The sequence below is a fragment of the Montipora capricornis genome, chromosome 3 (assembly GCF_036669925.1).
Source record: "Montipora capricornis isolate CH-2021 chromosome 3, ASM3666992v2, whole genome shotgun sequence".
In the NCBI taxonomy this organism is placed as follows: Eukaryota; Metazoa; Cnidaria; class Anthozoa; order Scleractinia; family Acroporidae; genus Montipora; species Montipora capricornis.
Window position 1 is genome coordinate 62,705,069 of NC_090885.1, and position 17,794 is coordinate 62,722,862.

A 17,794-nucleotide genomic window follows, 5' to 3' on the forward strand; every position below is an offset into this window, starting at 1 on the left:
GTATAAAGCAATAGGCCCGCCTATTGGTTGCAAGCTAATAATTACCTAAGCTGTCTTTATTACCGGACCTCTGTCAGAGACTTTGTATGCGAAGGCTTTCTTGTCTCATTGAAAGGCCGCCTTCACGTCCGCAAATGTGTTACTCCAAACTTTGACTTGCGTAGATTTTATTTATCTGAAACACGACAGCGCAGCGTGTCATGCTTCATCTTCTGGCTTTGTAGGAATCTTGCTTGGCGTCTTCGCGGTTTTAATGATTGTGAAACGTTCCGCTAGAGCTCGTCAAAGTTCATGCCTGACAGAACCAAGGTTTGTTTATTTAAATCATGATAGACAACCACCAGTTCGTCTCAAGACACTCAATAGCTATTGCATAATTGTTTTCGTTTCACTGTGTGTTTCGTGAACAAAATGGCTTTATGTGACAAGGGTCGATCTTTGTAATCGATCACCGACGTCCCATCGGGGGTTTTATTGGATCTTACTAACTCCCTACGGTTTTGTTATTATACCATTAATTCAAAATAATATGTTTTGTCGGAGCTTAGGTCTTAAAATCGATTCCACTAACGTTCCGAATTCATTATGTATTTTTACAAGCCAGTTTCGGTATGGTCATGATAAACAGCAACCTCAAGTTATAACGTCCGAAAGAAAATTTGAAACAATAGTATTACCGTCTATGCCTTACGTAAGGAACCTACAATTATTTGGAGTGGATATAAATTTATTTATTCGGAACGTTACAGCTGAAATTCGCCAATTGTTACTGCTATGACCGTGTGTTTGAATATGCGTGTCATTCGTAAATTGCACTTGTTTTCAGAGAAAGAAAAATAAACCCTCACTTTCAGGCACTGTCAATGTTTCGCGGCAGTCGCAGAATTGAACTTTTTTGACGAGATTTGGGCTTCGACCGACGCGCTGCAGACCGAAAAACTATCAGCACTTAACAAAAAGTCGTACAAAATCTTTTATTCCTTTAATTCTATAAAAGTCATTTGTTAGCGAAAACAACGAAAACAAAATTTGTATTCGTGGGTTACTCAGGCCCTACCAGAGGGGGTCCTTGTTTTCTTGTTCCCTTTAAATATTTGCTTGAGTTCCCCTGCTCCCCAAATTACTTTCAAACTTTTTCCCAGCTTTTAGATCCCTAAAATTGGTCAACATTGTTTTTGTTCCCTTGTTCCCTAGAAAATTTGACATTGTTCCCTGTTCCCCAGTTCAAATTAGCCATGTTCTCTTATTCCGTAAAAGCCCTAGGAGGGCCTCACTTAAGCGCCCCGTATGACTCCTTTTGGAAGACCAACGAGTATCGAATGCTAACCGGTATTTTGAAGCTTCATTAACATTTAAAATCTTTCGTTTCGTTTTTTGGCAATATTAAATCCTTACTGTGTATTTTCAAGCCCCTGAAATATTGCGAAAGACTTTAAAAATTTTAAGTTTTCATTTGAATTCGAAAAACAAGGTTTAAAATGATAGACACGTCATGTAAGGTGGGTGTGTCGTTGTCATGATAATTTACACGAGTGATATTGCTAACGTCGCTTGCAAGGGTTGTAAAAACGTTTGGTACCGGTGTTAAAGCTTTTATTGTGATGCAATTCTTGATTTCGTATCGAATGTTATGGATGTTTGAACGCTTGAACAATTTTTGCGATGGAATATGAAACGCTCTACATTACCGTTGAAAATAAAACGAAACTTTATCCGGGTGCTCGTTAATCACAATTTGTTAACTGTAGTTTCAAACACATGACACCATATAGACTTTATTCGGTTAATAATGCAATTATCTTCCGATAAATAGATCTGAGTGCAACCAGCGAATGAAATAAAACCCAAGGCATATTTTTTTACCATTTTGTTTGTAAAGGCTGTCAAGTTTACAATTTAAATTTAGGATAGGTTGTTCGGCGTTCAATATCATTGAATATTATACGTTAGCTTATTGCAAGCAGGTGCTCGCGATCATCTAAACATATATTTTTCTCCCCAGTTGCTGACGAGCAGAAAAAATGATCAAATTTTCGGGAACTTTCAAAGTTTTCGACGGGATGCGTCCTTGAGGCAAGAGAGATTGAATGGATTTAAAATTGAGTAGTTTTCTTCAACCTATTATTTCTTTTAATTCAAAAGGGAATTCCTTTCTAAGAGAACCATTCGTGATAATCGAAACTACATCACACGTGACGTTTCTGTAAAATTCTGAGAGTCTCTTAGTTTAAAAAAAACATACTTTCTTTGAGGAATTTTATATTTAGAAAGAGATTTTGCCGCCCGTGAACTAATCTCGGTCTTCAGTTTTAGTGGCAGGTGCCAATTTTGACTTCAGGCTGTATATTGGTTTCTACGAATGACTTTGTGACTTCAACTGTACTTATATTTAGTCCATGCAGCTTCGTACGGTCGGCATCGACCGTAACCGAAAATAGAAGGTATGACTTCACGACTTTCTCGACCAACGAGTCGTTTTATGGTAACAAGATTTGGCTTGCCTGCCAACAGTTTTCTGCCTCAAAAATATCACCAGACAGCCGGCTAGTTGGTCAAAAAGTTTTGGCTGTATTGTCTCTGGGTGACGGGGGTTAAAGGTAACATGTTGATTTTTTTAGAAAAACTGAAGAACAGGCAAAACACAACATTTGAAAATCGATCAAAACTTGAAATATGCGCAATCAATCGCGGGACTGGTGTTATCAAGCGCGCACAGTTTTTGAACGTTCCCTTTTTTTTTATTGTATCTCTCAGACAATACGCGCGCCATGATTGGTCAATTAAGCAGGTGTTACGTCATTGTGTTTTACAGTAGGGAGAAAAGGGAGTTCAAGCTACCAGGGGAAACGACGACGGCTACGGGGACGTTGTCTAAAAGTATAATTTCCCGTAATTGTAATAAACTTGCTATCACTCCGAGTCATTCGGCATGAAAAATGAGGAATAAAATTGGCATGAATGGTACGAGAATTGAAAATTTATCGACAATTGCTCGTGTCCTCCACATAACCTTAACTTTTTTCAATTCACAGCGTTCGTTGTCAGTACGAGACCAGGCATGAAATGAACCTCAAGGTAAAATGCACTTGCGGGAATAGCAAAAACATTGTTTTTTTCGGTAGCTTATTGTTTCATGGCGTTCTAGTAGCCACCGTCTTCATCCTTGCTTGCTCTTCCTCGCATTGCCCTCTCGACGTCGATCGTTTTGTGCTCTCAAGCTCCATTCAACCGCCAAGAGATACAATAAAAATCTCACAGACTTCTTTTTTCACGAGGCAGTTTCCAACTTGTCGCTCCTTGTCTCGGAATTCTCTTATAATGGACCGAGTAAGAAGCACACGGCCTGTAAATTTACCTGGGCAAATATTATCTCTTTTAGCAAGAGCAAAATCAACATACAGAAGCGCGGAGATTGACTTTTTGTTTACTCTCTCAGAATTCTCGTTTAAGTAAGAACCACATTAAGGCCTGATGACTCAGAGCATGTTAGACTGTAGGGACTTTAATATTTACGACGGAGATGTCGAAGAAAACTTTGCACAATCGTACGTTTTTGGCCATTAGTCCATCTCGCTCACGTCGTACAATGTGGGCGAAGTATTTTAATGAGCGCTTTCACTGCGGTTTCATAGTAAAAATATAGAGAATGAAAGATTCAAATTTGTATACTCGCGTTGTGGCCAAAACCTCAGATTCCGTGATTTTATGTCATTAAATTGTTGTGTAGAGTACCGAACGAATATGTGCTTAAATTCGTTCCGCAGGTGCAGCGTGGTAATTTTTTCCTCTTTCGACCACTGATATTGTTGTTATGTGGCGTTCTCGTTAACGATCGCGTCGAAGATCTTAAAGTCCCTTATGAGACCAAAATAACGTGAGCTCTCTCTCTCTCTCTCTCTCTCTCTCTCTCTCTCTCTCTCTCTCTCTCCACTTGCTTTTGTACTTTACATCCCATAAAAGCCCTCGTCACTAATTTTTCAAATCAGTCATTTTTTATAACTGCTTTAATTTTCTACTATTTAAATTAACAATAAACCTCATATTTTTTTGAGGGATTTTGGAAACTGACGGTGGCATTTTTTATCAAACATTTTTTATCTTTCTTAGCTACATATGTAAATCACTACCGGTTATTGTCCGTTCCGGACAGTGAAACATCTTAATCCCCGTCCCTTAAACCCATCGTTTGTTTGAAAAACCACAAACATGCAACCTAGCTAAGCGTCTCACGATCTGGCGTTAATGCACACATGGTGGCAGATTATTCCTTCGTCGAGCCGTCTCCGAAAAGTTTGTGAGGGGAGAGAGAGAAGTCACACATCTGACAGTGGACTATTGTACACTTCTGAAATATCGTTTCTATTGACACCTGAGCTATACTACTCCTCATATTGACTTCAAGAAGCAAAGCAAATTTCCTTTTATCTGCATTTCTTCCTTCTCTCCCCCAACCCCCCTCCTCTGCTTTGTGCGACTCTGGACCGCATTCCCTGTTGTCGCCTTTAGACAAGTCCTGCTTCATCATATGTTAGATGGAGGCCATTTCACACATCGTAAAGAGGATGAGGCATCGCTACTTGGAAGACGTATTTAATCGGAAAGTCTACAACTACCTTATCGGCCCCTGGAATCATCGTTTCCTCAAGGTGTCTATATTCAGATCAGCTATCACGTTAAATGTTCTGTGTTGTGCGTTTCCTCCAAGCCATGAGGTTCTGATTAAAATATTTCTTGCAGTGGAATTCTCTCTCCACTTCTTTCTAATCATTATTTCAGTCCTATAGATTGCATAAAAGCCACGTTAAGACATCTAATCCTTCACCCATTTCAAATACTGTAATAGTCTTTGGAGCTTAAAAATAGTTTGTGTCGCGACAATCTTAAGCAACATTTTGGTCGTCTTTCCACTGTCTGGAAATGGTTTCCAAGCTTTTATGATCTTTCAATAGAAACGTACCATTATCTCATTAGCATATGCCACTGTGAATTCAAATGTCACAAACCTCCCTGTCGTCCTGGCAGGATGTAGACTCGTATATCGTGTGTCGTTCAGACATCATCTTTCTGATTAGTGTCCTTTTTTCTCCCGCGCAATTGCGCCGATTTGCGCGCGCGAAGTCGTATTCGTTCCAGTTCTCTAAGCCTGTTCTCCTGTGCTCGCTGCATTTTCGCGTTTAATTGTTCAGCAGTTAAAGACGGAGACATATCAAACTTGCGAAACTTAAAAGGAAGCCTGGCGGATAGAACGATAGTTCGCTTGTCTCTTCTTGCACTAAATATTTTAAACGCCATGAAGTTTTTGCTTTTTGCTAAAACAAAGCACTTCAATTTATTGTCTGGCATTGAACCCCTACGGAATGCAGTTATCTTCTTCTTTTTCTTACAAGCAGGTCCGAGCACTGCTTCTGTATTGTTGGAGAACGTTGGCTTTTGCTTTTCGTGGACAAGGCTTCCATCTGGAGATGCTGCCACCTACCCAATTGGAAAAAACATAAAATCATTCTTACCCCGCTATGACACGACAGTTATGCTAAGGGTTTATGCAAGATTAAACACTGGCAACAATCACAGACGCATGAAGTTGCTATTTGTAAGTGTATTTCGTTCTTTTGTTACTTCGATTTTTTAATTCTGAGGAATTATCACCTTTAAGCGCTGAGCGCCAAACTGCGTTTTGGCTTCCATCAATCAAATTTCCGAACGTAGCTGGAAAGATCGAATCGACCACTGGAAAGCGAATAGGAGTTTTGATTAGTTCACAGCTCGACTACCATTATGGTATTTTTTAGAGGTTCTCCAGTAAAAAGATTCGTGCAGATACTATCGCTTTCCATCGGCGTCGAATTCGAATGTACGAATATATCGAGGGGACCAACAATGCTGATTGGTAGGTTAGTTGTGGTTTTGGGCCAGCTCTCGGCTTGGCGTCGGCAGTTTAATTGATGGAAGCCAAAACGCAGTTTGGCCGTTAGCGCTTGAAGATGAGATTCCGCAGAATTGTGAAAATCGCAGTAAGGCAACAATGAACAAAACGCCACTTATTTAGCGGGCGTAAGGGCCCGTTGACACATGCGATTTTTGTTGCGCTCAAGTTGCAATATAAAAATCACACGATATCGAAAAGGCTTTGAACTTTCTTAAAACTTAAGGACGGTGCCTACTAATTAAAGATATTTTTGCCCCGGTTTATGATTGTGCAGGAACTGTAGATCTTAACAAGTGTTATTGAAATCCAAAAAGAAAACTGGGGGTAACCACGCATTTTTCAAAGATAATTCATGAATAATATTTATAAAAAGCTTTAAAATACAAAGCAATGTATGGCGTTCTTTCTCAAATTGAAGCTTAAGTATCTCTCAAAAATGCATGGTTACCCTCAGTTTTCTTTTTGGATACCAAGAGTACTTACTAAGATCTACTTTCTCCGGATAGTTTTAAACCGCGGAAAAATATCCCAGTATTAGTAAGCATCACCGATAGGAAATCCGAGTATCTCGAGATGCGCAGAATGTATGCGCAATAACAATAGTAGACACCGTCCTTAATGCAATTTTGCTGCAATTTTTCAATGTTGAATCACAAGAAACCCCTAGGAAGGTTTTGTCACGCAGCTTCATGGCGGTAAAAAATCGACCAAAAAGTCATTCGTGGAATTACAATGAAGTAGCTGCACTGACTGACTTTTTGCAAAATGATCCATTCGGTTTAACACCAGTTGTGTAGATTATAAACGGCACGACAAGAGGCCGGCGGCAATGCAAGCGGTAATTGAAGGCAAAGATGGAAGGCCAAAGACTCGTTTCCCGGTGTTTATGTTTCTATTTTCTATTTTTTTTATTAAATTGTGTCTAGACGTATGCTCACTTTAAAAATTAAAACACCAGGTGGGTCAAGGCAAAAATAGCCGCTTTGAAAACATAGCGTATGCACCTGCGCTGTAGCGATACTGCCGTACAAGGATACCTTGTTTCGATTCCGTGAGTCCCATGCACCCAAATCGAAGTTTATGGCGGCGTCAAATCGCTGTAAAACCGCATTGAAATTGCACCCGGTTTACACTTGAGCGCGACAATAGGGCCATTTATACGAGAGAAAATAAGCCGCGGCTAACTCTGGCCGCGGCTTACGTAAGCCGCAAAAGGAGCTATTTATACGAGAATAAACTCCCCGGCCAGGATAAGCCGTGGCTTGAGAAAGCCGTGAACGTAGATTTTGTACCATTTATACGGGGTGTTCGCGGCTTACGTAAGCCGCGGCCACAGTTAAGTTTCTGCTACAAAAATCGCCTGTGTAAACGGGCCTTAAGATTGCTAGTAAGTAGCACATAAAGCGCTCTCCTTGCTCCAGTTTTTCCAATATTTCATAGAAAAGTTTCCAATATTTGATTAATGTTTTTGAAAACGTATTTAATTTTTTTTTTCTGTGAAATAGTGGAAAAAATTAAACAAGATTTGAGGAGATTTTCAAGTTTTTCGACAAAAATCTCCATAAATTTAACGAAAAGCAAAAACGTAAAACACTAGTTGGTTTGAAAATTTTTCCTGTTTTTCCTGTTTAAAATTTCTTGTTTATAGGAACAGAAATCGAAAAATTTGAAACCTTTGTCGAAATTTTTGAAAATACCCCGTAAAATCCTGTTTATTTTTTTTTAAATATTTCATATGAAATAAAAAAATTTCCAAAAAATACAGTCAAAGATTGGAAAAATGCACCAGGGATAGCGTTTTATGTACTACTCTAGGACCTACACATTTTTGCGTGTTGTGTGTAAGCTAGGCAATGACAACGGCATCGAAAAACACGTGACGTCACCTTTTATCATTATTGATGTAATTAACTCACGGGACATTTCCCGAAAATTTTCGGGCGCATTTCGAGTGACATATCTTCAAAACTTAAACGTAAATCTTTCACGTCATGACACTTTGCAGTTATTTTGTTTTCTTTTGGCTTAAAAACATGTTCAAAGATCAATTTTTTCAAAAAAAGCAGATCCAGGATCTCATTAAGTGGAGCATCTAGCTCCCTCCCCATTAGTTTTATTTATAGAACACCTCCCTTGGGCGATTCAGCACGTCTACTGTTGTAAAAGCCGATCAAAACAAAGGTCTGTCAGCGTCAAGGAAAATATGTTACTTTTCTTGAGAAAAACCTGATCCTAAAAATAACTCCTGGCAGATCTTAGTTTAAAGATAAAAAAATTTCCCAGGTCATTAGGTGACAATTGCAACAGGAGTGGTGACGAACAACTCCTTTACACGTTGAAAATACAGGGTAAATCTAATTCGTACTCTCACTTTTCGTTGTTTTTGCATTTGTTCGTCAACACTCCTATTGCGATCGTCTCTTAGTTTCAAAAATTGCTCTTGAGGCCCGAAATGTTTTCGGAGCTTTTCAGAAACAGGCTACAGGCCCAGGTTGCGCGAGGCATGGTCAGCGCTAACCAGCGCTAAGCAACCGGACCCAGATGTTTATTAGGTGATGAAACAATGACTGTTTTGGTCATTGGTCGGAAAAGTGGAATAACAAAGAGATTTAACCTCGCGTTTGCGGCAAACGTCAAATGTCACGATGAAATAAGCGTTTTTGAAAAAAATTAAGTTTTCATTATAGCTCACTGCCTGACTGTTACAATCAGTAGTTAAAACTCTTACGCCAGGATGGGCCTGAAAACCTCTCGGACGTCATCAACTAAGTATAACGGTCAAAATTCCACTAAAAGCTTCAAAATAGAATTCCCCCCACCCGTTAATACTGAAATAGACTAGGAAATGTCTGTTTACTATTGTTGTGCATTGGGGGAGGGGAAAATCATTCAAACTTAGTAAGAAAACCCACTTAAAAGGACGAGTGTCCCAAGGCGTTTGCCACTGCTTGTGGCTACAATTATAAGAGAAACGGCTTAAAAGAAATTACTAGTTAGAGCAAGGAAACTTTCCTGCGTCAGTATCGTGACAAGCAGCAGCCAATCAGTAGCCATTTCATGTAAATGCGGCTAATTCTGTCTCTAAAAAGTGAATATCACAAGACAAATAGCTTTGTAGGCTTTGCGCAAGTGTTTTGTATTCTTATGCTACACAATTTGCAAATACGGTTTATGTAAGAAACCCAGGTAAATGAAAGGCAAGGCTAACCTCTAAAAGTCTCTTTTCCAGCTCTTCTCGGGCCTTCAACAGCAACAACTCTTTATTAGCGTCAAGAAACTCGTGATCTGCATGTTGCTTATTTGTGGTATGACAAGCAGCAAAGCAATTTCGGGTGCCGTTATTATCAAATGGAATATACATTCTCCTGAAAATAGGGCCCAGATTTTCCCTCCTAAATTTTTAAAGGTTCGTCAATATAATAAGCCCGATACGACAAAACGGAAAATTTAGGAATTTGGAAGTAGGATATTTTGTCCGATAGAAAGGTTCGATGAGATTTGGCGGGGGGAGGGGGGTGGGGTGAGGGAAGAGACTTACTTCAAGTTGTGTTTTCGGCGCACAAGCTAAAGACTTTTAACAAATTCTTCCTGTCGTCATCGTCATCGTCATCGTCATCGTCATCATTATCATTATTTTACCCGATCACTACTCTTAGAGCGGTTTTCAATTGAGTGTCGAAATTAGCTAGCGAATTGCATTAGCTTTGCATTACTCCAATCAGTGATTGGTTCAAAATTCTCGCGCCATTTTGTCAACCAATCAGAAATGTTTTTTCTAGGCTCGATTTCCGCAACTCTCTCGATTCCAGTCTTCTTCGGAGTGAGCGCAGGCTCCTTTCCCGAAACAGCCGCTGATAATCGAACCTAATGTTTTTCAAGCCATTTTCATGAGAGACCCTGTAGCTTTCCAGAAGCGGTCTGGGATTGGAGAACGCCGAAAGCAATAGATTATACGACAGAAACAATTCACCGAGCCTTGATAACGAAGGATGCTACAGGTCGAAGAAGTACGGGATAAGTCATTTTCATGAGGGTCGCATGACCAATTATATTTTAAATTCTTAGTTCTTTAACACAATAATATACGAAATCTCCTCCTTCAAAATGGGTTCCCTCAAGGAATAATCACATTTAACATTAACGATGTTCTAAAGAAGCATATAATTTCAGATAGAGAAAACTCACGCTAGGGGTGCCCAGAAGCTATACGCGTAGAGATGAAGTGAATCTATTAGTCTCTCCCCTCGGGGATTTTCAGGACTAATTTACAACGTTTTATGGGGTACTTAGCCAGACTGCTTGTTGCGCAGTTTACAATTGATATTAGAAAGTGAAAGATGCCCCCGTCCAGATAAGGTCATACTATTAAATTTCCAATAAGGGCTATGAGACGGGACCTCCGGTTTACAGTCCTCATCCAAGAAGACTTGGAAGTCGAACAATTCGCAGATGTAATTACAAAGGAAGCACTTTCTCCTACAGTAAGTTATTTTAAGACCCAGAGTGTTGGTCCTGCCGGAGTCGAACTCACGACTTCCCACATGACAGCCCGATGTCCGATACTTATAAAACAAAACCAAGAGCTTTTGTTTGCAGATGACGCGCGCCTCATCGATTTGTTCCTACCTTTATTATCCTTTCTTCAAGTTCCTTTCTCGCCAGTGCAAATAAGACCTCTTGGTTCTCAGAAGCGACTGCTGATCCGTCATGGCGTAGCGACGTCGAAGCGTGATCCGGAACTTCCTTTTCTGCCTGCTGAATATCGATGTTCGTCTCTTCGACACATTTCTCTATCTCAGTGTGTCGACTGACTTGAGAGTCAGTTGCTTGGTTATGCTGATCGCTTTCCAACCTTGCTCTGTTATCCATGTCCAGCTTCCTCTCTACCGGAGGTTCCGAGGAGGGTGGATATGGTTCATTTTGAGCTGCGGTTATCATGCTCTGATTTGCTGATTGAAAGCTATTACCATGGGCTGGTCTTTTCTCTCCATAGCTGCCGCTGTTTTCGCTGCTAGACGTTTCTTTGGTGCTAGACACTCCTTGTAGCTGTATTTCTATAATGTTCTTTTCGCCCGCTGGCCTTTCCAGTGGGACGGCATTGAAAAGACGGTTAATAACTTGTACCTCAGCTTTTAATTCACATCTTACGTCCGACTGGGTATCTGGTCCAGGATTTTTCTCAGCAATCTCGTCAATTGAGGGGTCATTAGACTGAGGCTTGGAATCTAATCCAGGTTTTCTCAATTTGATGGGAGGAGGCGATGCAAATCTACCCAAGCACCTAATGTCTAGTTCAGAAATTACCTGGGTGGTTTCTACTGGTTGGAAGTGTCCTATACCTTCAAGATTGAGCGCAGGTCCATTTTTCTCTTCAGCAGAATCGCAAACGGCCTGCCCTGAAATTATATTCCCAAAAACATCGTAATGTGCTGCAATCTCGGCAACAAAAGGAAAGCGGAAGCCAGCTTTGCTATCAAGTTTAGGGCTCTTCACTTCGGGTACAGAAGGCAATAGATATTCATCCTAGCAACTTGCGTCTGGTTCAAGGCCCGTCTGTGTCTTTTTTACGAGCGGTTAATGATCGATGCTTTCAAGTTTTGGTTGAACTGCCTCTGATCCAATTTCCAACTTTGCTGAATCAGAAACTGATTTATCCGCAGTGATGAAGCCACAAAATTGTCCTGTATTCTCTTCTTCAACTGAATCATTTTTAGCTGCAGATACGGATTTTTGTTCAGTGTCCATCTTTGTAAGATTAGCGTCTGGTTCACATTCAGAAACGGATATGTAACCCGGGTAGGTTTGATCTTTTGCCAGTGAATTAACCGGTGTGATATTAACCACAGATTTCTCGACATCAGTTTCGTTCTTAAAGATGTCTACTTCCGACTTGCCCTCAATGGTATACAAAAAGTGTGGCTCACGTTCCTTGTCACCAAAAACGGAAGGACACGCTCTTTTGAACACATAATTGCAATCTTCGAACGTATGCTTTGCTGTCACGCTACTGGTCGACTTGATAATATCTACAGGCTGAAAAACTGAAACAGTGTCTTTCTCTAGAGACCATGGAATTGGATTGCCTTCAGTTGTAGATTCCCCAGCTGGTTCGGTTGTCTTCTGTTGCAGGTCAGAAGCCATGTCATGTCCAGATGCTAAGGGAAAATCTCGATTAGATTGCTTCCCGTAAAAGTCAGTAGCTGAGTCACATTCAAATGGTGATGCAGAATCAGATTCGGTTTTTAATTCTTTGGGCCCAACTTGTGATTCACACCACGCAAAACACACCTTAACACCCACAACTTGTTCAGTCTGCGCCACGTCGCAATCGGCTGCATAACTTGATTCAAAATTTGGGCCAGTCTTAGACGCTTTTAAGCCCCTAGACGAATCAAATTTAACTTTGAATACAGAATCTGGATCAGCTGTCTCCTCTTCGAGACAAGCGGCTGATTGGCATTCAGGATCGGAACTGCAATCCGGATCACTATAATTCTTTTTAGAGCCAGTTAAAACTTTGCACACATTAATAGAGCTATTGGACAGTCTCGATGAATTCGCTTTGAAGCCAGCTTTAGAACTGTCTCCAGTTATAAGTTTGGCCTCTTGTTCAATTTCCGTTTGTTTCATATCAGCGTCAAGTTCAGTTCCAGATTCCATTTTATCTTCACTGATGTCTTCAGTTGATACGCATACGTTCAAAGACCCAGGAATTATTTTGTCACATTCAGCTGTAAATGCGGAATCTAGTTTAGTAGTCTTTTCGCAGAGATAAATTGGTACTCGATATTCAAAAAAAGGACTACCATCGCCCACAGCATGATTTTCTTTAGGACCAGTACGCTCTTCGTATTCATTCCCATATCGGTGGGATCGAATGGATGAATTCTCCGCGAGGCCAGCTTCTGGATCGTCTCCAATTGTATTCTGCTCAGTTTTCACATGTTCTATATCAGCAGCTAAATCAGCTTTTGATTCCTTTTGTTTTCTTCTGAAGTCTTCTGCTGATCTACATACAGCTAATGACCCAGAGATTATTTTTTCGCATTGCGCCATGAAAGTGGAACCTGGTTTAGTCCTTTTCTGGCTGCAACAAGCTGGTAACTTATCATTAAAAACAGGACTGTAATTTGACACAGCAGGATTTTCTTTGGGGACAGAAATCTTCATTTTGTCTTTAGTCGCAGATCTGGTGGATGGTTTGGCTTTACTATCTTCAAGACCAGCGTCTCTTGCCTCAGATTTCGCATCTGGCTCATTTTCCACTTCTTCGATATTAACAGATGATTTAATTTTACATTCCATTTGCTCTCTACTTAAATCCTCAGCTGACACGCAAACATTAGAGGATACAGAGAATATTTTGCTCTCTTGGAGGCTAGAAGCTGTATTGCATTCAGTTTTGGACGCAAAATCTGGTTCCTGACTTGTTTCTTCAATAACTGATGCTGCTTCGCCCTCAGATACGATTCCAAACTCTGGCTCAGTTTGCTTCTCTTTATTTTCAGCAGTTGACGAGCGAAACTGCGTCTCTTTTGTGGCACCATCATAAGGCCTGACTTCCAAAATGTCACCTTTTGGCACATCTAAAACCTCGACACTTTGTATCGATCCTCGCACGAGAGTTGCCTCTCCTTCTGATAGACTTTCGTTAACCCGTTTTGTTGTCAACGATTCTGTGCTTAACACAGGGTGCACCTTATTAGATTTGTTTTTGAATTTAGAAAGTAACGAACCGCACATCTTATGAAATAATTTTGTTTCTCACTCTATTTGTCAAAACACGTATTGAATTAAGGCATTCATTTGGAAATTCAATTAACCACGTAGCCTTATTGTGACTTCATGATTGAGTTTAATTAATTGACGTAATTTGAGTATTAATTACCACTAGCTTTACGTTGCAAAACGTTTCGTCACTGACAATGTTTAAACTCATTCCAAGAGTTTCTTCGGCCAAATATTGAAGGGAGACATTGATGACTAGGATTTCTTCTTGTTTGATCTGAATTCATCGAATGAGTCGATGAAGGTAAATTAACAGTATTATTATACATTGTAGTCACCATCTGTCTTTTCATTGGCTAATACAGTTAATTCTGAGAAACAGCGCAACCTACAGATTAGTGAATAATCTGTAGGTTGCGCGCGCAATGCATGATTTCCAAGAGCAATGTGTTTGAAAATAAACTGTGATCGCTGCGATAATGCGTTTGTCGTCATTTTTTTCAAAACAACGTATAATAAAACAATTATTATTATTATTATTATTATTATTATTATTATTATTACTTACCTCGACCTTGATTATTCCGGATATCACAAAAACCTCATCCAATAATTGTTTATTATTGATTCTTAAGTTGTGTATGTAACATTATTTCTTTGGAAGTGAGTTGGTAGATAGTTAGTAGTTGGTCCACGAAATAATACTTTTTATACTAAATTGTTCTTTCAGCACTGTATTCCTTATTATACAAATTATATTTTCCATTGGATCACCAACTGAATTAGTTCCCTGAACTATTTAGGTGTCCCAATCTTTCGCACAATTGTTGTATTTTAGTTATCTCTGATTACGTTGTTTTCAGATCATGAAATTGTCTTAATATTAATTCTCTGTAAATAATATTTGTGTGAGTTAAAATAAAAATTGACTCGGCTTGACTTGACTTGACTTGTCCATCGCGAGAATGACTTGTGAGCTGACGTTTCGAGTGTTAGCCCTTCGTCAGAGCGAAGCGAGGGAGCGAACGCTTTTACGAAGTGCGAACGCTCGAAAATTCAGCACACAAGCCTTTCTTGTGGTGGTTTTTTTTTTCTGTTTCACATGTACCGACGCAGCACCAAAGTTTCTTCTGAAACTAACCCCATCTTTCTTCTTGTTTGTTCCAGAAACTATTAATTGTTTGCTCCACTAATCCACTGAGAAAATCCTGCAAGTTGCGTAGGAATGGCACCCCAAGTGTTTTTCTTTGTGTATCGTTTATAGTACACTGTCCTTTGTACTACCCGAAAAAATATGAATTCAGTGAACATTAAGTTTGGCGATTAAATCAATTAAGACCGGCTATTTCAACGTGGCATGGAACTTGGGCTATGGCGCATAATTGATTGCAACGATCGAGATGGGGGATAAGCCATGAGGCCTCAACAAGAAAAGGACAACTATTTCCCCTACTTTGAGTGATCGTGTTTTCAGATCTATAAAATATAAATTTTTAGAATGTTATTTCCAGATTATATTAATAAATTAATTAATGCACTTGTTACCTAATCGAAAATAGAAGACATTTCATATTGATTGACTAAGTTATCAATATTTGGCGAGAGGAGTCGTTCTAAATATAGTTTTTTTGAGAAAACGATAACAAACAGAAGAATGTGAGTTCTAAGCCGCAAGTCATGAGCTCCTGCATAGTTTATCATTGGCCATGGCAACAATTGGCTGGAATTGTTTTTAAGGCCACATTTCAGCGTTACACGCACGGAAGATCTCTTCTAAATACGCCCTTTTCATACTGTGTCACGTGATCTTGTCAATCATAAAAAAATGGCCCTGGTACAAAATAGATACCAGAAAAATAGAAAGAGCGTGATGAAATTAGTAAGAATGTCAATTTTGAGGCCACTGAAGTTTAAGTGCGTCATTTTAGAGTGGTTTGAAAGTTTGTAAAATTTAAGAAAATTGTGTGCTGGATGGCAAAGCTTGCCATCCAGCAACTGTTTTCCATATAAATCTTCGTAAATGTTTTAAGGATTACAATCACTGTTAAATCTCTCACATAAATGTCAGTGGCCTCAATATTGACATGCTAATTTCATCACGCTCTTTCCATTTCTGGAATATATTTTTTACCACGACCATTTTTTTTATGATTGACAAGCTTACGTGACACGGTCATGCAAAGGGCTTATTGGTTTCCGCTCGAGAGATTTTTTAAACTTTGTTGAGAGTTTTATCTTAGCTTGCTAATCACCACCCTGCAAGCAGAGCCTTTTCTTACGGTAAAAGAGGCTCTGCTCGCAGGGTGGCAAATCACTTTCCAGCAATAAAAAATGGGGGTACCTGAGTTCGTTTTTGAGACATAAGCGTTTAAAGACAAAAGAAAGGGCGTTTTTACATGACTCTTTTGTTTCTGTGGTAGCCTATTACGTCACATTGATGAGTGCATCTTATTAAATGTTTCATTTCGTACCATAAAATTGCTATTACGTGAACAGTGTTGTAGAGTTAATTCTTCTGATAAGACATTCTCTCCAAATTGTTCAAAGCGGTTTCGTGAAAAAACCCGTTTGGGGCCATCCTTAACTTTTTCCTTGCTATTTTGGGAACAGCCAATGCGCATTAAATTGTTACAACTCCAGGGCCCCATCGGCTTTTAGTGACTTCGTTTCCAGCTCTCGAGATAAAATTCCAACATGGCGGAAGATTGCAGGGTTAGTTTTCATTTTCCTTCAAGGATAGAGGCCAGTAAATGGTAAGCTAAATCAATGAACATGGAAAAGGATCATCAGGATAGTAGTGCGACTGTCGAAAAAAGTGATTCTGCTGACAAGCAGGGTTCGTTAGATTGCAATTCGGTGAGTTCCATTTCGAATTTAACAGCCGTCGGCTGGACAGAGTATTTGTTTTCTTAAAGCTTACGCCGAGAGTCATTTTCGTTTTGCTTAGTTAGTATAAGGCTAGGAGAGTTAATCGAGGTAAGATTCAAAGAAGTTTATTTACGACATTTAAAAATCAATTATTTTGAATAATCTTGACCTTAGTATAATTTTGAACTATACAATTGCAGTACGCAAGCAAGGGATACACGTACTGTACAATGCATCTTCTTGGTCACGATCATCATTATATTATCAATCATGCTTACCAATTTCCACGTATTATTCATTATGTTATGATTACTAATTAATTGATTCACCTTGTGTTGATGATCTAAGTTTATTTGTTGCTATTTTTGCTCCCACTTGGTTGAAACCATTTTGTCCCTAAATTTCGTTTTCTCCTTGTGGGCGATTGTCACAGTGGAACTATACAAAGGCTTTGCGTAGGTTCTTTCATTTTATTGGAATTTAATTTGATTCATCCTTTGTGTTCATGTTACATTCTACATATGCATTACATGATTTATGGTTGATGCATGCAGGGAGTTTTGCAATGTTTAGGGGAAATGTAACTCTATCTTCTTGAGTGCTATCCAAACTTTTCAAATACGTCATAAGCCTATAGGGATGTCTTAAATGATCTCAGTGTCCTCATCAATTGTGTTTAATGTTGCCTGTCAAAACAATGACCTCCTTTGGTGAGTATAGTTGGGTAATTTAAATATCAAAAGAAGAGTCAATTCTTTTAAACAATAATCAGTGGCTTGGGTTTGAGTCAAAAGTCACCAGTCAATGTCATAAAACGTGATGCCGTCAGTAGAGGATCCACAGGATGCAGAACCGAAATATTGTTATGATGGTGCACACTCGCACATACTGAATTTGTATGAGTACACTGTATATTAAGCCTTTTGCCTTGAATCCATTGACTCCTGCCCATTAGGACACCTCTAAGTAAATGCCTGCCGTGTTTCAATGCAATCACATGGCAATGGAGCTTGAATCTCCCATAGTTCTTAGAGTGCGCCAGTGGTTTTCAGTTTCAAGTCAAGGTTTAAGTTGCGGCATTTTCAAAATGGTGTCTTTGATCTCCATTGGTTGCATGTTTGTGATTATAATAATTGTCTCTTGCATTTTCCTATCTGACAATGTTTATCTGTAAAGCTGCAGATGAGTAAATGCTCAGCTGTGGCAAATTAATTGCTATTTCCCTCACAGTACTATCAGACAGTGACAATAGAAACCAGAAAAGTAAGTCAG

General features: G+C 39.4%; 1 protein-coding gene and 1 long non-coding RNA gene across 3 annotated transcripts in view; both read left to right on the forward strand.

Annotated features, from left to right (window-relative positions):
- Positions 1-98: 98 nt before the first annotated feature.
- Positions 99-15,217, forward strand: LOC138041553 (uncharacterized). The gene is made up of 3 exons (XR_011130853.1): positions 99-309; positions 5,391-5,590; positions 14,822-15,217. It is a non-coding gene; the product is annotated as an uncharacterized lncRNA (long non-coding RNA).
- Positions 15,218-16,337: 1,120 nt separating this feature from the next.
- Positions 16,338-17,794, forward strand: part of LOC138043653 (erythroid differentiation-related factor 1-like) — a 35,555-nt gene continuing 34,098 nt past the window's right edge. Inside the window, exon 1 of one of the 2 annotated variants that reach the window (XR_011131301.1) lies at positions 16,338-16,510. Coding sequence is in view for 1 of the 2 variants with exons in the window: in XM_068890024.1 (XP_068746125.1) it covers positions 16,421-16,510 (90 nt within the window). In the remaining variant the exon portion in view is untranslated. The remainder of the gene's footprint in view (positions 16,511-17,794) is intronic. The other variant, XM_068890024.1, reaches the window with a different exon arrangement.